The following is a 15993-nucleotide window of genomic DNA, read 5'->3' as shown; positions in this document are numbered from 1 at the left end:
TGATCTTTAAGGTCTCTTCCATCCCAAGTCATTCCATTATTTTATGAAATCAACCACTTCAGGCTACAAATATGAACAGCCATGGAACTCTCCCTCCATAACAGCTGGCTCTGAGCTGCTGATCTCTCCTTGAGCAGGGATGTCTCTCAAGGTCACTGCTTGAGGCTGAGAGATCCCTTACATGACACCGAACATCGATGGGTTGGTAAGTGACAATTTTTGCATGCATATTACATTTAAGCTTACATGATAATCTTTCATGATAATCTATTGCATACTAACTGTAAGTGCAGTAGATACTAAATATTAAGTATTTTACATACCTAAATTTACTGACTAGAACCCAATGAACCAATAGGTCAGATCTGTCTGAGAGATCTCTGACTCTTCTTCTGCAACAGATTTTTACACTGAACATTTGTTGCTGTAGTTCTACTATTGCTACAATTCTGTCCTTAAGTTAATGCACAAATAATAGTGAATGTAAATGGGAGCATGAGATCAGTAATGGTTCTTAAGCTGTGATTTTCAACTACTCTAACTTCAGAGATAGCTTTGAAGACCCTGTTTTTGTGGAAATATATGAAAAAAGCAAATACAGAAGGTTATGTGCTTATTTTCTGATATGAATTTAGTGACATATGGCCCATCTGTACTCATGCTTTTCAAGTTCTGAGAGCATCACGGGATCATTTGATCATATTATTCTTCTTGACTTGCTTATTCTTCCAAAAACTCACATACATGAGTAATTTATGAATACAGTAATCAATTTCAAAACTAGAGAGGTCTTTCTGTGGTTAAAACTAACTACAACTGAATGACTGAAATAGCAAAGAATGCCCTTTTCCTTTTCTTACCAATCTCACTTGCTCTGCAACAAAATATTTTCCTGTGATCACTGAAATTCTTGTTTTCAAGTTTCTGATTCTGTTAGTTTTCTTATCTCCAAAAGGATTGCATTACCTGCACTAACCATGACCATTCTTTGGCTATCTTGTGCAGAATTAAGAAAACCCTGATTATCAAAGGATATCTGCTGCAGTTCCTAGGCCAGCACAGTTCCAACACAATGACAGCAGAAGCAGTGGATAAGTGTAGGTTCAGCCTCTACGAGACTGAACTTCTTGGGGCATCAGAGTCCAGCAAATTTCTTTCCAGCCTCCCATGGCTGCAGTGAACAGCTTGTGGTGTGTACTCGCAGAGAACATGATGGATGCTGAATCTCTGATCCAGGGATTATCAAAGGCCTTTCATGATGAAAATCTAAGGGCTAATGTTTCTCCCTTAAATTCAATGTGAGTACCAACAGAAACTAACTCAAACCTAAGATTCAATGTGAAATGTGATATAAACAAGTGAAGAATATGTTGAAAGAAGATAAACATCGCCTTTGAGTGCACTGCTTTGTATAAATCTGTCTGTATCTAATATTTAATAGCTCATCATGAACTATAAACCACTGAACCAATAAATTAGTCTTTTGTACAGTATTTGCAATGCCTTTCTGAAGTCCAATTATGAAAGTGCTTCCCCTTCCCAATTAATCTGGGTTGTTACTTTCTTAAAAGTTGAGACACTTAATGCATGGTTTCCCTTTTGTAAAACCATGCTGAATATCTAAGCAGTAAGACACAATGGATTATACAGCAGTATAAATAATGCAGATCTTGAGTGTTAATTGAAGCACAAGGCAAGGCAGAGTCATGGCCTGAACTTTCAATTGCTACTTGCCAAAGTAATTCTAATTGACCTCAATGGGACTGTGCATGAGTTCAAAATACTCCTGTGAGTAAACATTAGGAGGTTAGGTCAGGTCCTTATCACTCCAACATGTCTGAAGAAGTATGTTTGGTTTTTTTCAGAAATGCTGTGGTTTTTCTTTTAAGCATTATTATTGAGGACAATTAATTACAATATTTCAGAGAAAACCTAAAACCTTCCTTTAAAATATCTTTTCACTCATTTTATTATAATCTTTAACAAAATTTACAGCATCGCAATTTTATTTCATAGGTGCTTAAAACACATGACATTGTTTTTTATTCTTCACTTTTCCCTACTGGTATTTAAGCCTCAGCCTTTGACTGAGATATGGACGAGTGGTTCTTTCTTCAACATTCCCCTTTCCTTATCCGTCTCTATTATGGAAAAACAAAACCAGAAGAATTAAGTATCTCCCAGTTGTGCTTTCCAACAGAAAATTAAAGTATTGCAAACAGATTACTGGGTCACAGGAGGCACATTGTGGGATATATGATGACAGCAGGGCTTTGAAATTCAAATGTAGCTCTTTTTCTTTGAAATCCTGCCATGGGTGTAGCTCTCTCAGCGCTGCCCTGAAGCTGAAACAGCTGCTTTAGTTTCCTTTTACAGTGATTTACTAATCATTCAGTTGGAAGAAGAGGGGCTCAATTCTATAATTTAGTAACAAGTGAACAAAAAGGCACCACTGTACTTGGGAGTTTCCAGAACAGCTTTTGATAACTCAGAACAATAAAAAAATCACAAGAATCTTAACAACTGTGCTTTCTGTAATCCAATGTTTCTCTTACATGCCCTGAGAGACCCAGAGTACTGGAGCATCCAATCAACCTGAACTTGAAAATTTAAGGTGGATAAAACTTCAGCTTTTCTCAGCAATGAAAGTGACCTTTAACATAAGGCTGAACTACCCACTTGTTTATTTTCTGTGTTCTTTTTTCTTTTCCCCCTACTGAGTTTGGGTGATTTAATTAAAGTCTTTTAATTTTTACTGACTTCCCTGCAACAAGACTCTGTGTACTGATTCCTCAAGTCCAGTCAGCCAATATATGCTGCCCTTGTATGTGGGAAATTTGGTGGCATCCTGCAGCTGCTTCTGAAATCTCTCTGTTTCTTAATGTTTTACTGTTTCCATACAAGAATGCAGAACATACCATTGCTTTTCTGGAAAACATACTTGTCTGTCATTTGAACAGCATGTCCTACAGCTTTGACACGGAAGCAGTTCAAGGCAAGGGTGAATCTCATAGACAGGTGAAAAAGATTTTGCCAGTCAGGAGGCCTGAAATAAGAGTTAAACTAGCAGGACAGCAGGATAAAAATCCCCAAACAAACGAACAAAAAGTGAATGGTAAATATATAGATAATGGTAAAGGAGTGCAGGACAGGTACCAAACTTTGATGATAAGGCATGTGTTATGATATATTTATGTATAAATATATACAAAATTACATTGATAGCTTCCTGTTTTCCTATCATACCACTGGCTGATAAGCTGGTTGATATCAGCTTACATAACTTATTTAACCAATGGAAACTACTCATTTTAAATCTCAGGCTGGAGATCTCAGCTTATGTTTAATCAGGATTCCTGAAACAGGTTATTTGCTAAATATTTCTCTTTCAATATATACCCTTACTTCCCCCCCAAATTCCAATTTTTTCCTCAAATTAAGCTCAATCTTTCTTATATATCAAATACTTGGAATATAGCTAATGATGGTTCTCATTTACCTGTTGCTTTTCCTAGATTCTGACTGTAGAGAATCCTTCTCCACATCCCAAACTGCATGTCATATGCACAGACTGTGCATATGCATGCATATGCACAGACTTGAAACACCTCCTGCTAAACTTATGAAAGTGACACTGTCAAACTTTAAACAGGTCAGCACAGACCAAAACATTAGAGTACATTATGTCATGAGTCAACAGACCAGCTTGTCTGTTTTTACAATACTGTGAAAGAGGAGTGATGAAGATAGAAGAACCAAGTGTGACTGTACAGTACAGCATATGCCGAGTGCAAACCCAATTGACAACACACTGCAGTGTCCTCCAGCAAGTTCTTCCCAACTCAGGTTGTGCTATATATAGCAGCTACCTTGTGCCTGTCATACAGCATTGCCAGTCACAACACTGCAACAATTAAGTGACTCAATCACCAATTCAGGGCTGCTTTTCTTACCTAAGCACACAGAAACACCTGTTGCACTGCCTTGTGAGTTCCTTTTCTTTGACACATACTTGGCATAAACTGTTTGCCAGGTAGTTGCTGATGCATTCAGTCAGTTTTGCTGCAGATGTTTCTTAGTGCTGAAGCCTGGAAGGCTCAAACATATGCTAAGCTGCAAATCCTGCACTGTACTGCAAATCCTACAAGTGTTCTATACCCCCACAGATGTAAGGATTTGACTTTTTATGTCACATTTAGGATTCCTAGGCAACATCAGAGTTGCAGTGGGGCAGCAAAGGAGAGATCTAGCAGACACAACTGCCACAGAAACACAATGGTAGAAATTAGACCCCAGTAAAGTCTCTGTGAAAGGGGCATGGTGCAGCTTTGTTCCTACAACCTGATCTCCACAAAGGCACTACCAGCAGAGCATCATACAGAATAACCAGGAGCATAGGTACGTATTTAAGTGCTCTCAAATACATTACATGCACAGCATCTTTATCACATCTGTTATAATTTAGCATCACCTGTCAGGAAAAAAGTACTCAAACACATGCTCTTCATTTATATTTGAAAAAAAACCCAGCCTGATATTCCTCATATTTTCTTACTCATGCTCCTGTAAGGTAATTAAGAATCTTACTTGCTATGGGAACACCATTTGCTAACCAGCTTATGCTAGGTTTTGGGTTGCCATTAGCTCTGCAAATCAATGTTCCATCTTCTCCAGGAGACAAGACCAAGTTTCTGGGTGCTGTTATCCAGTATGGGGCAGCTGGGTTTAGAAAGAGAAAGAGAGCAATTATTTTCCAAAATTATGTACAGAAAAGCATAAGGCACAGGCATGGTAGCCAGAAGATAATTCAAACAAGGTATGTGCAGATATAGAATTTCACTTGTATTGTCAATTTATATATGTATATGTGCATATATATAAATATGATAGCCAATGATTAAGTGGTAGATTATACATTTGCTGAACTGAGCTATTGGCTACTCACTGCATTAAAATTCTGAGATAAACAACAAGAGGTTCTTTCTTTCATTTGCCTGCTTTGAATCTAATTTGCCTTTTCTAAAGCAAGCAAAATTTATCTGAGTATGGCATCTGCAGAGACTACAGTGGTCTTTTGATTAAATTCAGAGATATCCATGCTCACAGTAGTTAGGCTGTTAGGAATGAATTTAGGTTTGATTACATAAAAAGATTTCATGTCAAGGGTGAAATTTAGAAATGGTAAAATCCTTGGTCTCTCTGAATTGGATGGATGATTGCAGTGGCGCCAGATGTTTACCTGAGACAGATGAAAACACATAGAAATGGAAATGGGTGAAACACCATCCTTAGTAAAAGATATTCATCTCCATCTTTTTTTTACAACATGTAACCACAAACAGCATATGTTTGTCACATCTTGCAATTAAGTTTCTGATTTTGGATTGATGGACAGATGCAAACAGAAAATAAAACTTCTGGTTATAGAAAAGAGGTTGAATGTGATCATAAAATAATGCTAATCTACAACACAATAAATGGCTATTTAGCATGCAAAGTAAGCATTACAGTTGATTATTTCAATGACTAATTAGCTGTCATTACAGGTTTTTGTTTCATGGTATTCACAACATACTTAAAATTCCTATTTAGACACACATATTGCAAGCGTTTTTAGAACCAGTAAGGCATCAGCTTGGGTAAAAAACATGAAGACAGAAAAACAGAAATGTCAGTTAAGAGAAAAAAAAAAAAGGAAGAATATGAGTCCATAAGACAACCATAAAGCAAAGAGAGAATCTGTGCTATATGAATTGAACACAGGAAACACGGAGAAAATAAGACAGAGATGATGCAGAGAGATGAGGAGGAAGATAAAAAAACAAAAGAAAGCAGTCTAATGACAGATAATCAGAGGATTTAAAATAAATGTAGTACTGGTGCAAACTAAGAAATTATTTTACTACCATTACAGTATAATCTCAATTGAGCCTGATGCTTTACAAAATAACATTAAAACATGAAAAAGAGATTAGAAATAGTGAAGTCCTTTCAGTGCTTGCATTCAGATGGTTTAATGATTGTTTCCTCAGGGTGGTTTTTTATTATTATCATTCATCCTTTCAGCTCTACTTTTCCCTAGAAAGCTTACTTCAGTCTTGCATTCTGGACACTAACAACATTACATTAAGGATAATTTTAGTATTACCTTTCACAGTTACTGAAATGACATGATGAACTGAACCTAATGTATTTCTTGCTATACATTTGTAGTTCCCAGAGTCAGCTTCAGAAACATCTATAATCTTGAGAGTTTTCTTAAAGTTTTCAAGAAATGTTCTGTTGGCTGGCAGCTCCCCACCCTCTTTAATCCAGCGGATTGCTGGTGTGGGTCTGGAGAAGAAAAAGCACAGATTGAATTTAGGGACTGAAGAAAAGGAAGATAAAAGTTCAATACATTAATTTTTTTTAACATATGTTTTCCAAATAATTATTTTAAGAGCCTTTACCCAGATTCTGGGGCACATCCAACAAATATGAAAAATGTGCCAGCATTTTTTTCTAGGAAATGACAAGTCTCACTAACACTGTCAACGGCCATCTGTTCATAGGATTAATAATTACAGAATACATTTGTCTGCTGATTAATCTAAAAAACCTGATGGTAAATAAATGAAGAGAAGTTTATTTCAAACCTCACTGTGTTTCTACTATTAAACTGATGCTCATGGTGCTTTTAAAGGTAGCTTCTACGTAATGACAAGTTTATAATTGTACTTCATGTGAGCAATATCCTAATGCTTCATGAACATCATAAAATTTACAGCAGAGCTGTAAAGAGACAGAAATATCTCTTATGAGAAATCAAGAAAAAAAACCAGTGCTGAGTCAAGTATAGCTACTTGTCACTGCAACATGTCTAAATCTTAGCCATTCTTGAAAACTGTTCAAACACATGGAGATATACTTTTAAAATTACAGGAAATTACAAGGTGTTTCTTACTGATTAGAATGTCCTCTCCTAAATAGTAAAGACTCTATGCAAACTCTTAGCAGTCGAATATCACATATTTTATAACACAGACATCTAGAAAAGTTGACTTTTAATTATGGCGTCAGTTATTAGGAATAGTTGTTTTAAACAAACCTTTTGTGGACAAGTATTCCCCCACTGAATTTTTTAATTTTTATTTCATGACAGCTAAAGACATAAAGCCATATAATGTATAATACTCTTATTTTGTTTCCACTGGTTTTATACAGCAATTTTACTGGAGTTTGGATCACCAAATACTTTTATTGCAGGGTTGCCAAAAAGCATGTAACTATATCTCTGATGAAGATTATCTGATCTGATGCTGCTCCCACTCACAGGTGTGGTTTTGCCTGTGCTGCTGATGCAGGCACCTGAGCAGAGCACAGCTGAGACAGAAATACTGCACTGATGCTCATCTCATGCTGTGTCAAGCTGTGTACGATCGTGCCCTGTGGAGCTTATGCCAGTGAACACACATGCATGATGCTGTGATTCATGATTTGCAATTATTGGCTTTATCCATGGCTACCTCAGAGTACTCTGCATTAGATGCTTTTGTGGCCTGTAAACATGTTGACAGTTCCCGAAACAGGTACTAAAGATTTTCCTCTTTTAAGCAATCTATTCTCAGATTTCTTCCAGAAAATTAAACTGATTTAAGATTAACCTAATTTGTGAAGTTACGTTGCTCTTTAGTAATTTTCTTCTTGCACAATATCCAGCAAAAGCATTGCATTGAAGAAACAAGTACCAATTAAACTCAATTACAATGAGAAATTGAATGTAAGGAGCTGAAGATATGTTCTAACAACTCCCACCTAGCTGATCTACTAAGTAATTATTAGCATATATAAGCAGCTTTCTCAGATTAAAACAGCAAATCCTTATCTATTTTTATATAATTTAAGAGCCTAATGATTGTAAACTCAGGCAAAAATCAGAGGTTTTATTTCTGAGTGCAGTTCTGGGGATATGTGCCTGAATTTACCCCATGGCATTTCTTGCCTGTGCCCTTTAGAAACAACAGTACAACCTGTACACTGTGTGTAGGCTTTGGGGATGTGAGAAGACAGAGGTCACACATATATTCATAACCAGTTTTAAAGTCTGAGTAAATTGTGGACTTCCCTTCCATGTTAGACTTCTTAGAAATACAGAAGCTTATACAGTGGTAACATTTGGAGCATCTTCATTTCTATATTTCTATTTAGAAAAACAAAAGCTGTCTAAAAAAGTAACTCACAATCCTGCTGCAATGCATTCCAACAAGAGTACATTTCCTCTGAGTTCCACTTTGGTACTCGTGCTACCTGTTGGTGTTAGAAGAACTGGCTGCCTCTCTGTAACTGGCTTCGCTGGAACAAAAAATAAAATAAAATAATTGATTTCTGATTTTTCTTTTAATACTGATCCATTCTCACATTTTGGACAGAGATTTTGCTCCACACTGGCCATTTAATTAAAAATCATTGTGTAACACAACTACACAGTTCAACACATTAGGTTTTTGACAGACATAGCATATCTCAGCCTGTTAAATGCCACAATTTTGAACACATACATGAAAAATGTTATTATTAAAGACAGGAGAAATTGATACAAAGCTTTTACATAAGCAACCATGCAATCTTGGATTACTAAGCAGCCCCTATTCACTTCAGCAGAACTATTATGGGGAGTAAGAGGCCACTGGTGTGAGGCACAGTGCAAGACTGAAAGTTACCAAAAATTCCCAGGCTTCCATCAAAATAAAAATAAAGCAAAGTTATTTTAACCAGAAATATAAACCAAGGGGATGAAAGGTACACTCTGCTTTGCAATATGATTTGTTTAATATTTTCTAGACAACGCGAGGTGTCGTTTTAGAAGTTAAGCCTTGTATTTTCCTCTTACTATATATTTAACTTTAATTCAAGCTGTTCCCCAGTCTTGTAATAAAGAACCGTTGATTAACCTGTAAGAAATAACCACAGTAAACAGACAGCTATAAATATAAGACCCATTTCTGACATTATACTCTGTTGGCTTTTGAAGTATTATGGTATTTCCTGTGCCTTCATGGAGAACATTTTCTGTAATTATAGAGTGTTTTCTGTGAATACTCTAATGTTCTCTTACAGCATTTTTCATGTGCAGGATTAAATTTCTCTGAAGTGCAGTAGCAGTCTGAAACATTACAGTATATCATTGTATTTTTAAAATGTGATTAGACACACAATAAACTCTAAGATTCTTAGGTTTAATACGTACAAAACCCCATTTGACACGGAGAGGAAAAGACAAAAATAGACTAAATATCAAGTATATTCTACATCACAGAATATCAAGTGGAGAGTCTAGAACCTCAAGTGTTACAGAATCAGTGGTGCTCCAAAGTCAGCCTTGCTAAACACAAGCACCTGTTCAGGAGGATTTAATCCACAATATACAGAAGGCCATTTGACATAGATTAATGTAAAGAGCAGCTTAAACACCAAAGGAAAAAGCTCATCTTTCCCCTAAAAAGTTATTCATACAGACAGTATTAAAGTGTTCAAATTACAATTAATTCCAGTTTCACACTTATGAAATAAGTTAAAAATGAATAGTAAATTCAATAAGCTGTTAAATGTGAAATGCATCTGTTAAATACTAAATTGTTATTTATTATGCAGCGCGTGATACTGAATAGTCCTAGTGATAATGAACATATCAAACTACTAGGTAAATTGAAAGAAAAATGTCAAAAAGCAACACAGCATAGAAGCAATTGAATAAACCATTTTTAAAATATGCCCCAGTGTGAAAGGACTCATTTATTATTATGTGTGTTTATATTTTTATGAGTCATGTTACGATAACATTGAAACATTAAATATTTGAAAGGATCACACTGTGCAGTCCCTTTCTAAAGTTTGTATTATCACCAGCACTAATAGATACCTTTATTAGAAACTGAAAATGGAGCAAAAAGTTAAGTAGCCATGGAGGTGAAGTTAGTTAACTAAATGCTACTGAAACAGGGAGTATCAGTGAGGACCAGTGTAACTCACCACCATAAATATCAGTGTCACTCAAATTAGCAGCTATAGTGTCATTCAATGAATCCACTGAAATAAACAGAATATCATGAAGAAAGCATACAAGAGGGATAAATAAAAGTTCTGGGAACAAAAAGGTGATGATATGACCACAGCGAGTTAATCAAATGATTGATTAATTTGTTTCAATAGTTACAATAATCATAATAACTTTATATTCTTGCACAGGAAAACCATCTGAAAACTATTATTTTTCACACTGTTCTTTTTCTGTATTTTAAATCTTACAAAATATTTTTTCAAAAGACAAACCCTTACAAAGGGAAAAATGACAGCTTTTAAAGTGAATTATACGCCAAGAAAACCTGAGATTACATTTAAAGATTATACAGCAATGTAATTTCTTATTCAGAATTAAAATGACAGAATTCCCTAGCCTAACACTACTTAACTTTGGGAAACAACTAGAGAATTCCAGATAAATACTAGGCAAGTATGTAGTTAGGGAATGCAATACCTACTTGAAAGGACTTTTACAGAAATGGGTTGTTTCTGCTGTATAGTTTGTGTATGATTAAATCTTGCATAGCAGATATAGTCCTCCCGGGTGTCTTCTGGTTGTACATTAGAAAAGTAAAGATCTCCATTTAGACCTTGGGAAACTCTTTCACTTTGAGGCAGCCTTTGAAAAGCTAAGGGAAAGCAAGAACACATTTATCTCAATTATAATACACACTCCATTATTATGATCTGCAGACTCCACGTTCGCTCAATTTGTGGCTTTGTAAATACATAGACATTTCTAAGTTTCCTGATGAGCTCCCTTGTCTTCTCATTCTTTGCCAGTGGGTTAATCTACAACTTACATTAAGATCTCCAGCTGCTTTAGGCTTCATGCTTTTGGCCTGGATGTCTGCTTGCTCCTTCCTTTCTACAGAAATGGAAATTCTCTGAGTTTTAACTTAGAGGGCAACTCTACCATCTGTGGGCTTCGAAAGCAATGAACTACTATTTAGAAAAACTGCAAAAAGTAAACTACTAAAACCCAAACTCACCATTATCCATCCAAAATATTATAGGTGGTGGTAAGCCAACAGGAGGCCTACAGTGCAGTACTAGTGAATCACCTTCACGAACCTGGTTTGGTTCTAGCTTTTCTTTTGTCCACAAAGGTGATCCTATAGAAAACAATTTTAACACACACACACAAATTATGGATTGACAAAAGCTCCAGAATTTAAGGCAAAATGCACATGATATTCCAGAAAAACAGGAGAACTACATGCATCAGAATATTAATCCCTGTAACATTTACTAAAGACTTTTGTCCTTTTTTTATGTTTTCTTTGGGGAAAAAAAAGTGCAGCAATGATTTGCTGAAAGTATAATCAACTGACTCAAGTTCTTTTGTCTACTCACTAAAGGGTTTACAACAGTATCTTGAAAAGTTTTAACTATGATAATGAAATAAAAAGTGATGTGCTAAATTAGAAAAAAAGGTACACAATTCTGAAACAGTATTATTCACACACGGTTTAAGTAAAATGTGAGAACTGCACATTTTACGTGAAAAACTAATCTGAGATAAAAATCACATACAAATCTGTAGAAACAGTCTACCATTAATTACAAATTTTTAGCTATATCTTCTTTTTGGTCCCAATCTGTTCTGTATTAAAGCTATTACAAAAAACTATGGAATGCAGGCATCATAAAAAGACTAAAAATTGTCATCATCAACAGTGTGCATTAAGGATTTAAATATTTTATTCTAATAGCAGTCTCATATATACAACTCAATTTTAAACATGATAGGTCATCCAGATGTACCAAAGAAAACCAAACCCAGGTTATTAAATTTTCTAAAAAATATTTGAGAGAACATGCAATATAGTATTAAATCTGAGTATCAGAAACTACACAATAATTTGTAACATGATCACTTTGATGATTACATCTTTAAAACAGGGAAACCAAAAGGCAAAACGTTCATAAGAAAATAAGAAAACCCAAATGTTTCACATTTTATAAAAATTAAGAGCTGTACTTACTAGAAGGTCTTATAACAATATTGTTGGAAATGGCTGCTCCTCGTTCATTCCGTGCTGTACACTGATATACTCCTTCATATGCTTCTGCCTTCCCACCATTCATAATATTTATGACAAGGGTCCCTGAATTTGGTTTCATTGTTACTTGTGCATCTTTATCTATATCAAAATGAGTTCCATTGCGTGTCCAGGAGAAGCTAAAATAATAAGAGCAGAAAGAAAAGTTTCTTCTTCATCTGCCTTTTTGTAGATTGCACAGAGGGAAAGAAGCAAAAAGTAATTATCAAAAATACATTGCATTTTTTCTTCAGCAGATAAGGCACGTTCCCAAACTAAATTAACTAATAAAGTAATACAGCACTTTTAATATGAGAAATCTGGCAATATTTTAAGATAAAAGCTTTGGTTGAACTTGTTAACAGGAGCTATTTCAAAGTCAATTTAAAAAAAAAATACATTGAAATATTCTGAGGTTAATCATATATGGAAAAGAACTGATTTTCTTTCTGCTAAAATGATGCAGTAACACCTGCAAGAACTGATATTCCTAAAGCTGTGTATTTCCATTCTAAAACCTATTATTGAAAGGGTTTATGAACCTGCCTTTAAAAACTTGCTGAGATGTGTCATCGCAGGCCCCAGCAGGAGACCGTGTCTTTTAATTGGTTTGGTGATTTTGAAGTCATGCAACTGAATTAGAGACTGTGTGGTGAGTTTGATTTCTTCTCACTATGCTAACGCAAACAAATACGGTTCTTCAAATGAAATTATATAGTCTGATAGCATATAATTAATACAATAAATTTATACTGGTGCTACTCAAAACAGGAGACGTTTGAAAAGTAGACGCTAAAAATGAAGACTAATAGAACTCATAAAAAATTGTAAAGAAGCAGAGATTCATAGTCTGCAACTCAGACTACTGCAAACACCAGTTTCTTACTTATGCTCTGTTAATGGCCAAAAGTAGTCAGCGAGAGCCAGACCAATGCCTGTGAAGTGCTGAGTGCTCACAGGTTCAAATGCTGTGAACAGCAGTTTTTTAGTTACATTTCAGCTTCCTAATCTTAGCACAAACACTCTACGTGCTTACTGTTTAGAATGGTTCCTGCTTCCTAAAGTCTAAACCTAAATGGTACTGGAAAAGCTCAAATTCTAAGTGACTCCAGTTGTGCACCCACCTTCTGCAGCAGGTGGGCAGGACCAGACATGCTACTCACACTGAGTAGTGTGGGAGAGAAGAACTGAACCTGACCAGCAGCAGTGCACCACACTGCAGTGTTTTTGGGAGGATTAGCATGCATAATGAACCAACAGTGAGCCCCTTTCTTACAACCTTGAGGGCAAAGCTTCACAATGTGGAGTTTCTGTAATCCTCTGCTATCAGTAACACTGATGGATGTAGGGAACTGACATGTAGCTTTCAATGAGAGGTGGAAAATGTGTTACAAACCCCTGAATGTGAGATACATGAAAGTCAGAGTCTTTGCTGCTCAAGTTCTAAGTAGGAGCACGTCCATAAACCTTTATGCCAGCTGCTTTCACCTATAAAAAGTTACCCTGTTTTAACAAATAATTCACACTATCAGCTGAGAAAGCTCATCTTCAACTTCAGAGCTTTGGAGGAGCTCAAGTTCCAACATACATTTACAGATTATCAAGACTGATGAACCATACTAGCTATTAATATAAATGAATTGGATGCCATAGCTTTAAAAATAAGCAAAACTAAGCACAAGTTTATAAAGTTCATTAGAAAACTCTGTACTTAGATTCTGACACTTTCTCTGCAGCAGGGGAACAAAGTGAGGTACAGGTTTGATAGGAAAGATGAGGATGTACAGCAGAGAGACCTGGCACATGGCTCAGGAATGTCAGTCTCACCAATAGCACTACTGTTCTTGCAGGTAATTCCAAGCTAAAAAAGGCATTCAAGAGAAACATACGCAGAAGCAATACAGTTGTTCCAAAATGCACAACAACCATCTGATCTTCCAGGTGAACATCAAGAATCTTTAGAATGGCATTGGGCCAGCCACATTAAAATGCTGGCAAACATGTGCTCTGTGGCACTCCTGTCATTAACAGAACACTAGAGAGGGTGACAGCATCTCAGATAAACTCCATCTCCTCCATTCTGCTGCCCAGCACGATAATGACCATGATACCAAGGCAACCGGCAGGAATAATGTAGAAAACCCTGGTTGTTCAGAAGAAGTACATTTAATGAGCTCTGTGTGTGTCTGAAAGAACAGTTACAGACTGGCCTTGTTAGGAAGTTGCAGCATAACACTACAGATAGATGCACATTTTTATGTTTGGGCTGGGATAGAGTTAATTTTCTTCAGTGTAATTTTCTTCCCAAGTAACTGTTACATGTGATGGAGCCCTGCTCTCCTGGAGATGGCTGACATGGGGCTGTGTTTTGGATTTGTGCTGAACACAGGGTTGATAATACGGAGGTGTTTCTGTTATTGCTGAGCAGAGCTTACACAGAGCCAAGGCCTTTTCTGCTTTTCATACTGCCACTCTGGCAGGGAAGTTGTGGGTGCATGGGAGATTGGGAGGCAACACAGGCAGGACAGGTGATCCAAACTGACCAAAAGGATATTCCATACCAGATGACATCATGCTCAGTATATAAAGGGGGAGGAAGAAGGAGGAAGTGGAGGGCATTTGGAGTGATGGCATTTGTCTTCCCAAGAAACCATTAACTGTGATGGGGCCCCTGCTCTCCTGGAGGTGGCTGAACATCTGTCCATGGCAAGCGGTGAATTAATTCTTTGCTTTGCTTTGCTTGTGTGTGTGGCTTTTACCTTCCCTGTTAAACTGTCTTTATCTCAGCCCATGAGTTTTCTAGCTTGTACCCTTCCAATTCTCTCCCCCATCCCATTGGTGGGGGTGGTGAGTGACCAGCTGTGTGGGCTTGGCTGCTGCCTGGGGTTAAACCATGACATGTTCATAGTCTCTGATATCAGCAGTGGCTAGCAATGCTGATCTATCATAGCTACTGCTGTTTCCAGTCCAGGTACTTGGTATCTTGAAATGAGTAGTTTTCAAATATTTCAAGGCACTGAAAGAGGATCTTAAAATGGATGATGATCAGGAATCTGATTTACATGCAGGGCTACATTTTCTGTCAAAACCAAAATTTAAGGTTATTATATACACTCAGTGAATTGGGGCTGCTGATCATTAAAATTGATACATATTACATAACTTCTGACAAAATGTATTCCAAGATGAGCCTCATAAAATGGAGTGATTTACAAAACATTACATTTGAATTTATTAGTGTTACTATGAATTTGTTCAGCATCCCTTCTTCTTAAACACTAGGCCTTAATCTGGCACGTGATCCAGTTCATAGTGTGGCATGCCTCTTGGTGTGTTCCATGGGCATTAACCTATCTGCTCTTGGAATAATTGTGTATTATTTTATTGCAGAGTTTTCAGGAGAAAAAAATACTACAGGTGCTTGATGACTACAGAAAAACGTCAATGTCAAGTATGAGAAGAGTCAACTTTATGGCACTATCTGGTAGCTGTTTAAATTACAAATGTAGAGGTGTGTGCACATTTCTGTATGTGCAAGCACATGTGTATAATCTTGTTAGTTTACAAAAGTTACAACATTTTCTCCTAGTTCTTCCATGCTGTTAGGCCAACAAAAAGCAAAACAAAATGCTACTAACCTAGGAGGTGGCTTTCCTTTAGCTTCACACTGTATTACAATATTCTCTCGAGGGTCAACAATGTAATCTTTTGGAGATTGCTGAGTTATCGTAGGAGGTTGCGACACTTCATTATGGAATATAAGAAAGAGAGAGGAATTTAACAATATTTTCAAAGTATCACCAAGACAGGTTTGTAAGCAGAGAAACCAGAATTGCAATTAGCAACCACATCACTGACACAAGAGTGGGATTAAAGTATCTTTTGTATC

The 15993-nt window shown here is 36.4% G+C and overlaps 1 protein-coding gene across 7 annotated transcripts in view; it reads right to left on the bottom strand.

Moving 5' to 3' along the window:
• NRCAM (neuronal cell adhesion molecule) overlaps positions 1-15993 on the bottom strand; it is a 65321-nt gene that overhangs the window by 45000 nt on the left and 4328 nt on the right. For 4 of the 7 annotated variants that reach the window (XM_009077336.1, XM_009077339.1, XM_009077341.1 and 1 more), the window contains exons 3-9: positions 15743-15848; positions 12048-12244; positions 11052-11174; positions 10518-10688; positions 8220-8331; positions 6149-6333; positions 4588-4719 (exon numbers count right to left, since the gene is read on the bottom strand). In XM_009077336.1, coding sequence (XP_009075584.1) covers positions 4588-4719; positions 6149-6333; positions 8220-8331; positions 10518-10688; positions 11052-11174; positions 12048-12244; positions 15743-15848 — 1026 coding nt within the window. Of the gene's footprint in view, positions 1-4587; positions 4720-6148; positions 6334-8219; positions 8332-10008; positions 10066-10517; positions 10689-11051; positions 11175-12047; positions 12245-15742; positions 15849-15993 lie in introns of all 7 variants that reach the window. The other 3 variants (XM_009077334.1, XM_009077338.1, XM_009077340.1) reach the window with 1 other exon arrangement.

Source organism: Acanthisitta chloris, unplaced genomic scaffold (genome assembly GCF_000695815.1).
Source record: "Acanthisitta chloris isolate BGI_N310 unplaced genomic scaffold, ASM69581v1 scaffold2926, whole genome shotgun sequence".
Taxonomy (NCBI): domain Eukaryota; kingdom Metazoa; phylum Chordata; class Aves; order Passeriformes; family Acanthisittidae; genus Acanthisitta; species Acanthisitta chloris.
Note: the sequence above shows the minus strand (reverse complement) of the source record. Positions and strands in the feature narration are given on the sequence as shown.